The sequence below is a fragment of the Lycium ferocissimum genome, chromosome 5 (genome assembly GCF_029784015.1).
Source record: "Lycium ferocissimum isolate CSIRO_LF1 chromosome 5, AGI_CSIRO_Lferr_CH_V1, whole genome shotgun sequence".
NCBI lineage: Eukaryota > Viridiplantae > Streptophyta > Magnoliopsida > Solanales > Solanaceae > Lycium > Lycium ferocissimum.
In genome coordinates this window covers 68457567-68474031 of record NC_081346.1, presented here as the reverse complement: position 1 = coordinate 68474031, position 16465 = coordinate 68457567, and the positions used below count along the sequence as shown (strand labels likewise).

The 16465-nt window shown below is 34.9% G+C and overlaps 2 protein-coding genes and 1 pseudogene across 2 annotated transcripts; all 3 read left to right on the top strand.

Moving 5' to 3' along the window:
- The first annotated feature begins 207 nt into the window (after positions 1-207).
- On the top strand, positions 208-1803 carry LOC132057181 (histone H2A). Its single transcript, XM_059449649.1, has 2 exons — positions 208-474; positions 1335-1803. Exons 1-2 carry the CDS (start codon positions 280-282, stop codon positions 1578-1580), a joined length of 441 nt encoding a protein of 146 aa, XP_059305632.1. The 5' UTR covers positions 208-279; the 3' UTR covers positions 1581-1803.
- A 143-nt stretch (positions 1804-1946) lies between these two features.
- Positions 1947-5054, top strand: LOC132057972 (histone H2A-like; annotated as a pseudogene).
- A 2429-nt stretch (positions 5055-7483) lies between these two features.
- LOC132057180 (uncharacterized) lies at positions 7484-12351 on the top strand. Its single transcript, XM_059449648.1, has 3 exons — positions 7484-8013; positions 10477-10897; positions 11727-12351. Exons 2-3 carry the CDS (start codon positions 10499-10501, stop codon positions 12192-12194), a joined length of 867 nt encoding a protein of 288 aa, XP_059305631.1. The 5' UTR covers positions 7484-8013; positions 10477-10498; the 3' UTR covers positions 12195-12351.
- The last annotated feature ends 4114 nt before the right edge of the window (positions 12352-16465 follow it).

The window sequence follows — 16465 nt, the reverse complement described above, 5'->3', positions numbered from 1 at the left end:
AGGCTTATCCAGTCTGTCACAAATCACTCAACAAGCCCTCGTGCTTCCATCTCATTGGTCCATTCAAACTCACACGGATCGTCAACCCTCTCATCCCACAACCGTAGATTCACCCCAAATCCAACGACTCACAACACTCCTCACTACCCCCAAACCATTTCTTCAAACCACAAACCCCATATATAAAAACATCAGCTCACTATTTCCTCAAAACCCATCACAATCATCAATTGCCTTTAGTTTCTGAAATATTATTTGTTGTTGTTTTCTTTGTAAGAAATGGAAAAGAAAGGTGCTGGTGGAAGGAAGGGAGGTGGGCCTAAGAAGAAACCCGTTTCCCGTTCAGTTAAAGCGGGTTTGCAGTTTCCAGTGGGTAGAATTGGGCGTTACTTGAAAAAGGGTAGATATGCACATCGTGTTGGTAGTGGTGCTCCTGTTTATCTTGCTGCTGTTCTTGAATACCTTGCTGCTGAGGTCAAATCTTTAATTTTTAGCCTCTTGGGTTGTTTTGTTAATGTTAAATTATAAGTAGGTCTTGCTTTTTTTTTTTTTTTTTTTTTTTTAAAATCTTGAGCTGTTTCTTTTTCTATAATCTTCAATATTTAGCATGTGGGGTTTGTATTTACTGTTGAATTGCAAATGGGTCTTGCTTATTTTGTTAAATTTTGAGCTGTTTCCTTGCTGCTGAGTTAATTTTGCAAAATCTTGATAATTAGGTGTTATTTGAAATTAACGAAGAATTTGTATTTGTTCTCTCTATATGTAGTCAAATCAATATGTTGTGTTATGTTTGGTGGGTTTTAAGTTTAATTATTGTTTTGGTTTGAGATTTGGGGTTAAATTGGAATTTTCAAAAGGAAAAATTAGAATTGCCTTAAAAGATAAGATTATTTAGTGTTAGAATGACTTTACTTGAATAAAGTGGAATGTATGCTGATTTATACTAGTTGATCTATTGTTTGATTAAACTTTGATATGGTTGACTTTGTAATGCATTGAAATCACTGTCATAAACAAGAAAGATTAATAAAGCTACCACCTTGAGAGCCTTATATAACTTTGCTTTTAGATTATTTTTAATTTGCTTTAAAGAAAATTATTAATTATATTAGTATTAAAGAGAACATATTTAGTTGCAAATTGAGACTAGTTGATGTATTGATTGATTAACTTTGACATCAATCTTTATAGTTGCAAAAATAATGAAGGCTGTGGATGTAGTAGCTCTATTAGTTGTTCTTGTTTATGATAGTGATTTCTTTTTGCTTCTCATTTTTTCAGTATATTATAAGTTGGATTTTGTTGTTGATTATTGTCGGATTTCTCTTCTATAGGTTTTAGAATTGGCTGGAAACGCAGCGAGAGACAACAAGAAGAACAGGATTATACCAAGGCATGTTTTATTAGCTGTGAGGAACGATGAAGAACTCGGGAAACTCCTAGCTGGTGTAACTATCGCTCATGGAGGTGTGATTCCCAACATCAATCCAGTTCTTCTGCCTAAGAAATCCGACAAGGTTGGAAAAGAACCTGCTGCTAAATCCCCATCAAAGGCTACCAAGTCACCAAGGAAGGCCTAATTTGTGGAGAACAACTTGTATGATTACGTTTTACGTCTTGTTTGGTCTTAAATAATCTGTTTAGTGTATGTAGATTTGGTATCTATTTCTGCAAGTAGGCTTAAGTATGTTGAAAACTAGGAATAGTTTATCTTTATTTATGTTATGTTGTAAAACAAATGAAATGGGTTGTTTCTCAAGTTCTTCAGTGGTTATATATGACAAAATCCTTGCTTGTCTTAAAGAGGTGTCTTAACTCTTATTTTAGTAGAACTATTTTCGCTGGTAAAGAAGATATTCTTGTTCTTCCTTTCCAAGACTTACTTCAGCTTGTGATGTTTTTGAATTGTTGCCTGGTCCTGTGATGCTTTGAAATTTATGAAGTTCACAAATGTTAAATGTTCGACCTTCTTTAACCCTCCATTGTACCAGAGTTGTAATTATGACTTGTTTGGTCTTAAATAATCTGTAAGTGTATGCAGATTTGCTATCTATTTTCTGCAAGTAGGCTCAAGTCTGTTGAGAACTAGGAACAAGTTATTTATTTTATGTGGTGAGACAAATGAAACTGGTTGTAGTTTCACAAGCTCTTCAGTGGTTATATATGATAAATTCCTTGCTTGTCCTTGTGACGTTTTTGAATGGTTGCCTTGTTTTGTGATGTCTTTGAGTTGAGGGTAATTGACAAATGTCCCCCCCCCCTCCCTCCCTCCCTCCCTCTCTCTAGCAAAGAAGTGAGATAGCGATTTATTGGTTTGGTTGTTTTATTTGAACATCACGTTTTTTTGGCGAGCCCTTGTAGCTCCTAATTTTGTTTTTTTAGGGAAAAAAAATTCTTGTGCAAACGCGGCCATTGTGCTTTCCATCTCATTTGTCAGTTCAAAAGCACGCAAATTGTCAATCCTCTCCTTTCTAACACCTGTAGATTTACCCCAAATCCAACGACTCAAAACACCCCTCGCTACTGAAAACCATTTCTTAGCACAAAAACCCTATAAAAACGTCAACTCGCTGTTTAACTCAAAAATCCATCACAATCAATTCCTACAAGCAAAACAAAACACTTCTGAAATATTATTTGTTGTTATTTTCTTTTTTAAAATGGAGAAAAAAGGTGTTGGTGGAAGAAAGGGAGGTGGGCCCAAGAAGAAGCGTGTTTCCTGTTCCGTTAAGGCGGATCTGCAGTTTAAGGCGGGTAGAATTGGGCGTTACTTGAAAAAGGTCGTTATGCACATCGGGTTGGACGTGGTCCTCCTGTTTTCCTTGCTGCTGTGCCTGAGTACCTTGCTCGTGAGGTAAATTTTCTAAATCTTGATTTTTTACCATTTTTTTTTAGAATAGTTACTGTTGAATTACAAATGGGTCTTGCTTATTTTGTTAAATTTAGAGCTGTTTCCTTTTCTATTGTATCGTGTACTTGATGGATTTTGTTATTTTGATTCCAAATTGGTTTGTTGTGTCGATACATTTTTGTTAGGTTTGGTGATTTTTAGTTGAATATTTGTTTTGTATCGAGATTTGCATATATCTTGGGGTTTGTTTGAGGACACGTGTGAGATTTGGAGAATATTACTTTTAAGATAATTCCTAATGTGCTTTAAAGATGATTCTTTTTACCGAAAATTAGAACTGAGTTGAATTATATAGTGTTAAAATGAAATTACTTGAATTTCACTTGGTTAATGGGGTTTTCTTGATATCGGTAGTTGTTTTCATTTTGGATGAATACTTGGATGGGTTTTGTGATTATGATTCATTGTTAGATGGATTAGGTTTGTAATGGTGAAAGTAACGAAGAATTTGCATTTGTTCTCTCAATAAGTAGTCAAACTGGTTTGTGTTATGTTTAGTGATTTTCAGCTTAATTTTTGTTTTGGTCAGAGATTTGTGTATACGCGTAAGGTTAGTGTGTGATATTTTGGAGAACTTTACTTGGAGATAATTCCTAATTTGTTTTAAAGCTGATTTCTTAAAGACAATTAGAATTGCATTGAAGGATAAGATTATTTAGTTTTAGAAATAAACCGGAATGTATGCTGATTTAGACAAGTAGATCTATTGATTTACCAACTTTGATACCATCAACTTCATAATGAGTATGAGTATGAGTTCATTTAGGTAACTTTACTTTTAGATTATATTGAATTTGCTTTAATGACAATTATCAATTAGAATTCTTAAAGATAACTTATTTAGTACTCACCCAGATCAAAAAAAGAGTCCACTTAGCCTTTTTTTCTTGGATCAAAAAAAGAGTCCACTTAGCAAATCAAGAAAGAATTAACCTTGTTTTTTCATATTTGCCCCTATTAAGTGTTATATGATCAAATTCCAATGTCTATTTAATTAGCGGTAGTTTAGTCAAATTACCTATTTTTGTCTAGGAGTTAGTATTTGCTTAAGGGCTGTGAAAATGGCTAAGTGAACTCTTTTTTTGATCTGGAGGGAGTAAGTATTATAATGACTTCATTTGAATAAAGTTGAATGTGTCAAATTGAGACTAATTGATAAATCAATTGTTTTACTTTGAACACCATCAACTTTTTAATGCCTCGATTATAGTCTTTATAGTTGCAAAAAGATAACAGAAACAGTGAATGTGGAGCTCCACTAGTATTTCTTGTTTATGATAGTGAATTCTGGGTAAGAGAAGGGAAAATACATGGGGTCCAAGGTTTTGTTTGAGTGGTAGCTCTAATTAGCGTTTCTTGTTTATTATAGTAATGTCTTTTTTTCTTCCCGTTTTTCAGTATTTATAAGTTGGAATCAGCATTGATTATGGGTGGGGTTTCTCTTTTTTTATAAGTTTTAGAATTTGCTGGAAACGCAGCGAGAGACGAGAAGAAGACTAGGATAACACCAAGGCATGTTTTGTTAGCTGTAAGGAGCGATGAAGAACTTGGGAAACTTCTTGCTGGTGTAACTATTGCTCAAGGAGGTGTGCTACCTAACGTTAATCCAGTTCTTCTGCCTAAGAAATCCGACAAAGTCGGAAAGGAACGTGCTGCTAAACCTCCATGTAAGGCTACCTAGTCAACAGAGAAGGCCTAATTTGAGAAGATCAAGTTGTTGATTGGTGGTACAGCGGAGGACATTGTACCAACGTTGTATGCTTACAATGTATGACTTGTTTGATCTTTAAATAATCTGGTAGTGTATGTGGATTTGGTATCTATTTTCTGCAAGTAGACTTATGTCTGTCCTAGCCTTGCTACATCCTAAATGAAGTTGTTTACATTTTCTGAAGCTACATATGGAAAAAGTTTGGCCGATCTTGTGATGCTTTTGAACTGCTGGAAATTTTTAATGCTTCCCTCTTAGTGAAGACTTGATGGTTCAACCTTCTTAATTGGTCAGAAACAGTATGTATTAGGCTGTGGTGTATTTTGGCAACTGGCTTTATAGATTCTCTTAACGTTTATGGTTGAAAAATAGTTTTATGTGAATTCATCACGAGCTTATGAATGGAAAAGAGTACCAACTTCCCTTTCAGAATTTTGAGTTTCATTCACTTTTTAGAAGTTAGGAATTGAACTTGAACACAAATATGGAGTGTTTAATTCAAGTACCGTACTAGTTATATAAAAATTATGCTAATGTATAAGATTATTATGTCAGAAATGTTTGGTTTAAAGGGTCTTTCTGGTGGTTAGTTATCCTTATCGATATCTTATTATTGCATTCTTATTACCCGTTCATTTCGTCTGAAATATAACTCAAATTTTGGTATAACTTATGCAAGTATTAATAATGTGGAGCTTAATGAAGCAAAACAAACATTGCATTAACTTACACGACAATATTTTCCCTGATATGACCAACCAAACATTGTGTAGCTTATACGAAATTTTATGTTGGAATTATTTTTGTTAATACAGAAACCAATAGACCCCCATCTTGTGCCCATGTCCATTGCCACCACTTGATAATAATACTTGAAATATATGCTAATTCATCCTATCACACCTTATGTACGAAAGCAAGAAGGTTAAGGGAACGAAGTTCTTGTTAAGATTAAATTAGATTTTCTAACTTGTAAGACTCTTTTGTCGGTTTTTTGGAATTTCGTTAAACTAAAAGGAACGCATTTCAAGGTCGGAAGTTAGAACAAATGAGGAAAAGCTAGTCCTCCCTCCGTCCCATATTAGTTGTTCACATTATTAAAAATATTCGTCCCAACATATTTGTCTATTTATAAAATCAAGATAAAATTAATTAATTTTTTCCTATTGTGCCCTTCACATTAATTATTTTTAAAGCAACCAATATTGATTAGAGTGCAATTTATTGCAAGGCAATATAGTAAAAATACACTTTTATTTATAATTCTAAAAGGGCGTGTAAAAAGAAAAGTAGACAAGTGATATGGAATGGAGGAATTACAAATTACTCTTCCATTTAATAACACAAATTACTCTTCCATTTAATAACTATTCCCTTTCCCAACCCAAATATTTATTGAATTATGTTAAGTCCAAAAAGTAATTTTCATGTAAGAAAGTTAAGTAGTGTCTGAATTGACGCAAAATATCCTTCGTCACTAAGCGTGTTACTCTTTTTTCACGGAATATACTCTTTATCTTTTCGTCTGTTACAAAAAAAAAAAAAAGAAAAAAAAAGAAGTCGACATTTGTGTATATTAAAAAATAATTCAACCCTTTATGATATGATATTATAGTTATAAAATATGAATTTAAGATCACAAGTTTCAATATTTTATTTCTATTTACTAGGGAGTAATTTGGAATTAGGACAAACTAAAGGCGGCAAGAGCGGGCCCGGAGCACGCGTATACGAGGCCCAGTGAGGAAATATTCAAGCCCAGCCCGTTCCAGAAATATCTGCAATCTGAAGAAAATGAAATCTCACCGTACTTACACGTGTACGAACAGGATTAACCATGTCATAAACCGACCCGTCACATTCATTGACCCAGTAATATTCTAACTAACAGCACAATTTTCAAACGTATTTTGTACACCAGAGAAAATGACAAATATGGTCCTTTATCTATAGAGTAGGTCCAAAATAATCTCTTAAGTATCACCTGAGCAATTGTAGTCCTTTAGGTTTACTAAAGTTGAACACTTTTGGTCCCCAACAGATATTTATCAAATCATGGCAATTAATTTAACTAGAATTGCGAAAATAGAAATTATTTAATCTGTTATTTTTGGTACACTTCTAGAGTCTAGTGCAACTTTTCTGGTGCAATTTCTATCATTTTTTCTTCTTCTAATTTTTGTGTGTTGTGCATTTTTTTATCTCGCAGTTTTTGAGATTTGATGAAAATTTCCGATGGTCATGGTATAAAAAATTCTACAAATTCAATTAAATTTAACAATAAGAGTTTTCTAAATATGTAATACCAAAAGTGTGTACTCTCGGTAAACTTGAACAACCAAATTGCTTAGGTGATACTTTGGGCTCGTTTGGTATGAGGGATAAGGGATAAATAATTCCGGAATTAAATTTGAGATGAGTTTGTCCCACATTTGATTGGGATAAAATTGCGATATAACTAATCCAGAAATTATAGTGTTATTTTATTCCTGTGGCAGGATAGGATAACTAATCCCAATTTATCTTGAGATAACTTGTTTCCAACCAAACGACCCTTTAAGCCCTAAGGGATCGTTCGATAGGCAGGATAAAATGGGATATCTCAGGATTAAGTTTGGGATATATAAATTAATCCCATCTAATCCCATCAAGCTTTGCATTACTTTATCCACCTCTCAGATGGGATAAATTAATCCAAAATTTTTATTCTCAGGACTATAATCTCGAATAACTTTGTCTGCGTACCAAACCACACCTAAGGGACTAATTTGAACCTTCAACCAAAGATAAGGGACAATATTTTTTTGTCATTTTCTTCAATACACCACAATACCCTATAAATACAAAGTTTTCTCTTTTTTCTCCTTATTATTATCTCCCCGTTGAATCCGATACTAATCTTAGGGCTATAATAATAATAATGATCCGATTTACTCGTTTTCTAGTTATGCTTGTTTGAAATCCGAGCAATTCAATCTTCTTCATTGATTATTTTGTTTTTCTTGGAATTCGATCGGGGATTTTAGGACTTGTTTGGAAGGTGAAAAAGGAGATTTAGGGAATTTGGAATTGTGGAGGGGAAAATCGAAGGGCATCGCATCGGATAAGACGATGCATTCGGTTACACCTTATGTTTTGGATCTGTTAACAAGTTTACCACAAGCTGCTTCTTTTTATGGCGTTTTGTGCTCTCATCGTCTTAAGCCTTGGCCTAATAGTGTTAGTTAACGTTTAATTCCTAAACGTCTTTTTTAATTTCTTTTCATATTGCCGGTTTTTGTGTTTGTTTCGAGGGATTTTTCAGCAGATCTATTTCCAAGTAGTTGTAGCCAAATCTGGTGGAAATTTTGCGTGTTGACGTGGATTGTTTCATATCGACATATACTGAAAGGTAATGATTTTGATTGTTTTGTTTTGCAATTATAGCCTCAGTTTTATCAATCTGTTTGGTGTTTTATGGTTATCTAAATCTAAATTACATACTGAAAGGTAATGATTTTGATTGTTTTGTTTTGCAATTATAGCCTCAGTTTTATCAATTTGTTTGGTGTTTTATGGTTATCTAAATCTAAATTCCATACTGAAAGGTAATGATTTTGATTGTTTTGTTTTGCAATTATAGCCTCAGTTTTATCAATTTGTTTGGTGTTTTATGGTTATCTAAATCTAAATTACATACTGAAAGGTAATGATTTTGATTGTTTTGTTTTGCAATTATAGCCTCAGTTTTATTAATTTGTTTGGTGTTTTATGGTTATCTAAATCTAAATTACATACTGGAAGGTAATGATTTTGATTGTTTTGTTTTGCAATTATAGTCTCAGTTTTATCAATCTGTTTGGTGTTTTATGGTTATCTAAATCTAAATTACATACTGGAAGGTAATGATTTTGATTGTTTTGTTTTGCAATTATAGCCTCAGTTTTATCAATTTGTTTGGTGTTTTATGGTTATCTAAATCTAAATTACATACTGAAAGGTAATGATTTTGATTGTTTTGTTTTGCAATTATAGCCTCAGTTTTATCAATCTGTTTGGTGTTTTATGGTTATATAAATCTAAAATTACATACTGAAGATTTGTGATTTGATTTTTATTTATTTATTTATTTGCAACTATAGCCTCAGTTGGTCAATACGTTTGGTGTTTTATGGTTATCTAACGATTGGATAGATTTGTGATTTGATTGTTCTTTTGCAATTATAGCCTCAATTGATCAATCTGCGTGGTGCTTTATGGTTACCTAAATTACATAATATCTGCTTAGAGTGACTTTTTTTGCTTCCGATCTATTGATCCTTCAGTTAAGTCTTGTATTGATTTACTCGTTGTGATGATCGAAAACTCTAGTTTAAGAGAAGCTTAATTTCCTTTATAAGGCAGATTGCTTATCGGCTGGGTGCAAATGTTGCCCTATAGATATATCATATATAGCCGGCTAGCATATATTTGATTTGTGATTTGGTTGTTCCTTTGCAATTATTTCCCTCGGTTGGTGGTCAATCTGCTTTGATACTTTGTGGTTTTCTAAATTACATAATACTCCCTCCGGATAAAAAGTGTCCACTTATTAAATCAAGAAACAATTAACCTTACCTTTCCAGATTTGCCCCTATTAAGTGTTATGTGATCAAATCCGAATGCCTATTTAATTAGGGGTAGTTTAGTCAATTTAGTTATTTTTTTTCTTCGAGTGAGTAGTTTCTTAAGGGGTGTGGAAATGGCTAAGTGGACTCTTTTTTTGATCCGGAGGGAGTATCTGTTTAGGGTGATACTTTTTTGCTTCCGATCTATGTCTAGATAATGTGTAAAGTTAATATTTTACCCTTCCTAGTTACTCTTGTTTTCATGATGGTTAATTCTTGTTGTGATGAACTTGTTGTGATGATCGATAACCCTAGTTTAAGAGAACCGCAGTTTAAAGTAGATTACTTGCATTAGCTTTTGAAGCGTTAGGTTTCTGAAGGATTGTTTTATATTGAAGTACTGAAAGGTAATGATCAGATAAATTTGTGATTTGATTGGTCTTTTGCGATTATATTCCTCAGCTGATGGTTAATCTGCTTGGAGCTTTATGGTTATCTAAATTACATAATATCTGTTTAGGTTATTTTCGTGAAGTTAATACTTGATCCTTCCTATTTCATGACGGTTAATTCTTGTATGGACGAACTTGTTGTGCTAATCGAAAATTCTAGTTTAATGGAACCGTAATATAAGGCAGATTACTTGTAGGCAGGGTTGCAATTTTGTTTCATATTGATATACTGAAAGGTAATGATCAGATGGATTTGTGATTTTGATTGTTTTTTGCGTTTTTTAATCCTCGGTTGGTCTTCGATGTGTTTGGTGCTTTATGGTTATCTAAATTACATAATATCTGTTTAGAGTGATATTTTTTTTGCTTCTGATCTATGTCTAGAGTAGATAATGCGTAAAGTTAAGAGTTGATCCTTCCTAGTTACCCTTGTTTTCATGATGGTTAATTCTTGTTTTGATGAACTTGTTGTGATGATCAAGAATACTCTAGTGTAAGAGAACCGTAATTTCCTTTCAAGGCAGATTACTTGTAGCATCCCTATTAACTAATGTTATGAGATTCAATGCGCATTCTTTTCGTTTGACTTCAGATCTGCTGCTACTCATGCTAGATGGACCAAATCCAGAAGGATTTAAAAATATTTATTTGTTAACTTTGAGATGACTGGTTAGGTTTAACGTGCAATTAATTATCCTCAAAGTGCAGTTATATAATATCTCTGCTCTTCACTAACGAATCCAGACCCCACTTTGTGGGATTTCACTGGGTATGTTGTTGTTGTTCTCTAACGAATGTTGGTTCTTGTTTGTGCAGATCTTTTCTGTCTCTTTAATTGATGGCCGTTTGTTCTGCTAGTTACCAGTTGGACTCTAAAAGGATAAGTTGCTTTTCTGAGTCGTCAAAGGAGACTCTTGGTTGTGCTCCTGGCAATCCAGGAGGTTCTTTTTTAAATGATCTTGGGCACCATTTCTCTGAATCTCTGAAAATTGAGGATGGTAAAGACTTGATTTACAAGGAAGATTCCAACACGTCGGAGGAAGATGGAAGTGAAGATATTCATGCAAATGACGCTGACACTGGCATTACGGACTCAGAAAAATTCTTGATCAAGTCTGCAACATTTCCATGCTCTGCTATGAGCACTCCCCCTCCTGAGTTGGTTTATGAGCAGAAGGAGCAGGAGGCCGATGCTAAATCTACTGATTTGCCTTATTCACGTTCCGTATCTTTACCTGTGAGTTTTGTGTCCTTAGACGTTTAAAGTCAATTTTCATGCACATTAATTTTAATAATAAAGGTTTTCTTACATATAAAAAAAGACCTAGAATGTTTTTTGACTCCCTGTTTTTGATGAAGTTTATAGTCACTTAGATATGTTGTCTCTTGTTATGTAAGAATATATATTGTTTCCTGCTTTACATTAGTATTCCTTAATAGAGCTGGATGCATTGTGACCTCAGTTCATCATGAACATTACTAGTGGGAAGTGTTAATGGTATGTGTCATGTTTAGTTTCTTCAGAGGTATGTGTTTGGCTGTGTTCATCTCAGTCTGCAGTTGCGTTTTCTCTCGCATTTTTCGGGGATGGGATGTCTATTATGTCTGAATTATTTGTAGGAGGATATTTGAAACTTGGGCATTGGAAGTGTGCTGTTTCATTCAGCCATACCCTTTATATCTTTTGCTTGTCTGTTCACCTTTACTCCTTTTGCTGGTAGGTTGCTTTTGGATTGTATCAGTGCTCCTCAGTTAGGGCTATTATCTATTCAATGTCATGAGTCATCATTTCCTTTTATATGTATTTTTTCCAGCATATGTTGTGCGGGTGTTTTGTAAAATTCTCCTTCTCTCTCTCTTAATTGCACATGGCTCTGGACTCTGTTATCAAGCTGAAGCAACAGTATTTTGGAACAGCGGTTGGAGCATACAAATACTATCTCATAGACAGAGGGTCACTCTGTCTTGGGATTTTTTCAGGGTTGAGCAGTTAAGTTTATTCCCAATGTATTGTTGGTTAACAGTTTTGTTTTTTCTCTTTCTTGTTTTTTGTTTTATTCTCACAGACAGCTTCGAAGCTTGTATCTGCCATTAAAGGTAGCCGTGAGAAACAAGGAAAACCACCCAAGAAGCTTTCTGTGACATGGGCTCCTGATGTGTATGACCCTATCCCGACAGCAGTTTCCCATGTGCCAAGCAAGGTACAACGTCACAGGAGCGACCACAGGAAGAACGGGAAGAATAAGAAGAAAAGTAATGGCAAATCTTCACGAGAGAGCAAGGGTAAAGACAAGAAACAAGGTCGCAAACATGGTGGGAGTACCAAGAGGAGTTATCTTCCTCTCGAGGATAACCACATAATGACTTGTTCTAGCTTTGATTCTCTGGAGGATAACGTAACTGCTCATTCTAGTGGGCTGCAGGCTGGTGCCGTGGATTATGATATTGGCAGCACCCTGGATCCATTCTGTGGTAGTAGTTTTCTAAAGAAATCTGTCACAAAGTTGCATTTCCCAGTTGCAAAGGCGTCATGAGTTTCCTTTTTAATCCTGGGGTGCTCTCTTGATCGTTTCATCTAGTTCTGTAAATAAATAAGTTTGGCGCTGAACTGAGTTGTGGAAGTTGTTAAAGAGTTGTTGGTTTTGGCATTTTTGTATTAAACCTTAAAACTTTTGCCCTGTTGGACGGACAGATTGACTATTTTTGCTTTGCTGTGTTTCTGTTGGTTTGAGCAATTTGCATATAGTTGTTTCGTGTTTTCCCAATTTTGAGATTTTGATCTTTAAAATCTGTAAACTGACCATGTCCTGAGGAGTTATTTTGTTTGAAGACAAGTTCTGCAGGGGTTAGTTAATGTATTAAAAATAAGAGAAAATGGCCAAATGAGCCCCTAACGTTTGAATAAAATCCTAACTACACATCAAAAATAAAATCCCAACTACACATCAAACGTTGGAGGGGTCTTATAACCCCCTGTTCATTTTTAACGTGGAATATACTCACCCTTAAGTGTTGAGGTGTCACTCTTATATGTTGATGTGTACAAATTCACCAGATATGTTGAAACACTTGTTAACACGCGTTGGGCCTCGCTTGGTAATTTTTTATTTCTCTCCTTTTTAACTATTATTATTCTCGACCCGCACCCGTACCCATATTTTTAATTACCCCAAATCCCCACATTTCATCCCTAATTCCCACATTTCATCCCAAATCCCTAACCAAAAAAAATCATCGACTCCCATTTCAACCTTAAGCTTCTTCATCAATATTATTGCGTATATTGCAGAATAAGGTTCGATTTTGTTCTTCTCATTCATTTTTTTCTTAAATAGGCAAAGAAAGGTCAGTTTCTTCTTGTTTCTTAAAAAAATGTCGACTAGGATTTTTGTTTTCCCAACTGTTAATTCGATAAATTGGGTTTTTAAAGCACAAAATTGGTGTTTTCCCAACTGTTAATCCACACATTTGGTTTTGTGTTTTTATTATTGTTTAACCCTAGTTTGATTTAGACAAGGGTTTGATTTTATTGTGCATATGCTACCATATTTCGATTTAGTCGTGCAATATGTTAAATTATTTGTTTTTCTTGTTGTTTGCTTGCTTTGCATTTAGGTAGAACATGGGTGACTTGACTTTGGTAATTTTAAGATGGTATCATAGTGGTGTGTTAGATTTTAGTGGGGAACCAATATATAAAGGTGGGCAAGTTACTGATTTTCTGAATGTTGATGTGGATATGATGTCTTTTTTTGAGTTAAGAGACTATATTAAAAAACTAGGATACACTACAACTTGCACATTTAGTATTAAACCACCTAACAATGACATTTTGGTAGATGTTGTGAGTGATATGGATATTTTAGACATGTGTATGTCTTTAGAATATGGAGATATTGTGGAGGTATATGTGCACCACATGATTGATAAACTAACTGTTGTGGACCTCTCTTTATTAGAAAATGCTAGTCATGGGGAGAAAGAGGAATCCGGTTTAGCTTTTAATAAAGGGGCTGATGACTAGGGGCTAATGAAAAGGTTGGTGAAGAGCCCTTAAATGGTCTATGCATTTCTTGCGCCTTTTATCAAATTAGTAATACAAGCACCGCCTTCAAGTTACTGACTTTTCCGCCGATAATGTTACTACTCAAATCGTTGCTATCGAAGATGATCGGATCTAGGTCAGTTGGATCCCGATTTTATAAGAGGATCCCATTTTTACTCAACTGCTAATAGTGAACAATCTGTAGACGAAATAGTTGGGAAAGATGAGGAGGACTACGAAGTGATGTGCATGAAGAGGTCAAGGAGTTGAGGGCTGAAAGAAGAACTTTTCAGAGGAGAAAAAGAAGGGAGAGGGCAAAACCGGATAGTGAAGAGGTACCCGCAGGTGAAGCTGGTATAGATCTAGGATTTGATGAAACTAAAATAGGTAGCAAGTCTTGATGGAAAACAGAGGTGATGAGCCTTACTATGCAAGTTCGAACAGGGACGAGTGTCGGGGGATGATGCTAAGATGTTGAATCTTGAGTAAATGTGCCAATAAGGGAAATGTTTTCAAGAAGGAGGTCAGAAAAGGCCAAAATCATTCATGACCTCGTTGCCAAAAAAGTTGTGTGGCAGTTGGGTATGGTCTTTAAAGATGTGGATAGCTTAGAGCAGCGGTAACTAAATATGTTGTTCAAAAGAGGGTTCAATTAGAAAAGTGGGTGAATGAGCCAAAAATGGTTAGGGTTAGGTGCAAGGATGGCTGTCCATGGATTTTGTATGCATGTCTTGACAAAATCACAAATGATTTCCAAATAAATACTTACATTCCAAAGCATACTTGCAAAATCTACCGGAAATTACTTGTGTAATGCAAAATTTATTGCTGATGTGTATAGAAAGTTTATAATAGAGCAGCCAAACCTAGGAGTTTTCAAATTGCAAGAGCTAATTAGGAAAAAAATTATAATTCATGCGGGAAAGACTACTGTTAGGAGAGCAAGAGCAAAATTTTTGAAGAGATCACGGGTGACCATATTCAGGAATTTGGAAGAATTCTTGACTACAAGGATGAACTGTTAAGGACCAATCCTGGGAGCACATGTGTTGTTAAACTTGGTGAACCTGATGCATCTGGTAGGCCTGTTTTTCAAAGCTTGTACATACGTTTTGATGCATTGAAGAAGGCATTTTTCATTGTAGGAAATGTATAGGTTTAGATGGGTGTTTCTTGAGAGGGGTTTGTAAGGCTGGCAGTTGTTGGTTCTTGTGTGTAAGGATGGTAATAACCAAATCTTCTCTTGTACGGTTTGTAGTTGAGTATAGGAAACAGTTAATACATGGTCTTAGTTTGTTAGAATTATGAAGGAAGATTTTGCACTTGGAGATGGGGCAGACTTAACCTTGATAACAGATATGCAAAAGGTATGTGTGCTTGTTTATTTTTTGAATGTTGTTTCATATTCACGTACGTGTATTCATCTTTATTAATGATTGCTTTATTTCAGGGACTGTTTGTAGCAATTGGGGATCTTTTACACCTTTCATCGAACACAAAAAGTGTGCTACTTTATCTTAGCCAACTTTGTAAGGATTGGGAGAGGGCTTAAAGTAGCAGCGCTGGAGGATTGCAAAGAGCACTTTGAGTCCCAACCGAGAAGAAATATTGAAGATGAATTTGCTTAGTCCAAGAAGAATGATGGATGCACTAATGTACTCTGACATAGAGTATTGGTGTAAGGTGTACTTCAACACTTCGTTAAATGTGATTATGTAGACAACAACATGTTTCGAGTGTTTTAATGCATGGATCTTGAGTTTTGTCGGGTATGTGTACTAGCTTAATTTTTGAATTTTGTTGGCTACTTTGAAGATTTCACTTATGTTTCTTAATCTTTACTAGCGTATAGGCACAAGACAATCATAACTATGCTTGAAGAGATTAGAGTAAAGAGATGACAAGGATTGGAAGTTTCGAGGGAGTTGTAAATACTTGGGAAGAATTACTCTCCAATGGCTTTGAAGGTATTAGAGGAGAATGTTACTAGGTCAATGGTATGTAACATTGAGTTTAATGGAGTTGCAGTGGTTTGAAATTAAAGGACTATGTCAACATACCGTGGATCTTCTAGACACTTGTGGTCATAAAGTAACACCCTCGTACTTTTAACCTAAGCTTTGACTCATGATCCTAGACTTAGAGAAGTAGATAAAGGATGCGAGCATTGGAATTTTCCGTTCATTGTAGATGAGTTTACGCCATGAAACGATAATCGTATTTCGTTCACAGTAAAACCAAGTCGTCAAATCGGTACCAAGAATTCCCGAACATCCGGAATTTGACATTTTGATGTCACATGGTTAAATACGTAACCCATATTTTATGACCCGTATTTCAAATCATATTTGGAATTTGGGAAAACTTCTCCTTGATAAAAGTTGTAGAGCATTGAAATACCTTTCCAACGGTATATTATGAGGGTCAAACGGACATCCGTACAAAGAGTTATGGCCATTTCTTACCGAAGAGACGGTCACAGAAACCATATGTCAAAATGCATGGACCGTATTTCAAAAATACGAAACGTATTTCAAAATACGCGCATTTAAGCGGCCGAAAATCTAACTTTTCCGTACGTATATATTAGATCATATCGCTCTAATCATTATTTTCATTCCTTGTTTCTCCTAGAACGACCCTCACCTATCCTCTCACTATCAAGAACACCAAAGTAAGCCTACTACTAATTATTCCAACTCAATTCTAACATATACCTCTAATGATCTAAACAAGAAATCATCATTCCTAAAATAGGGG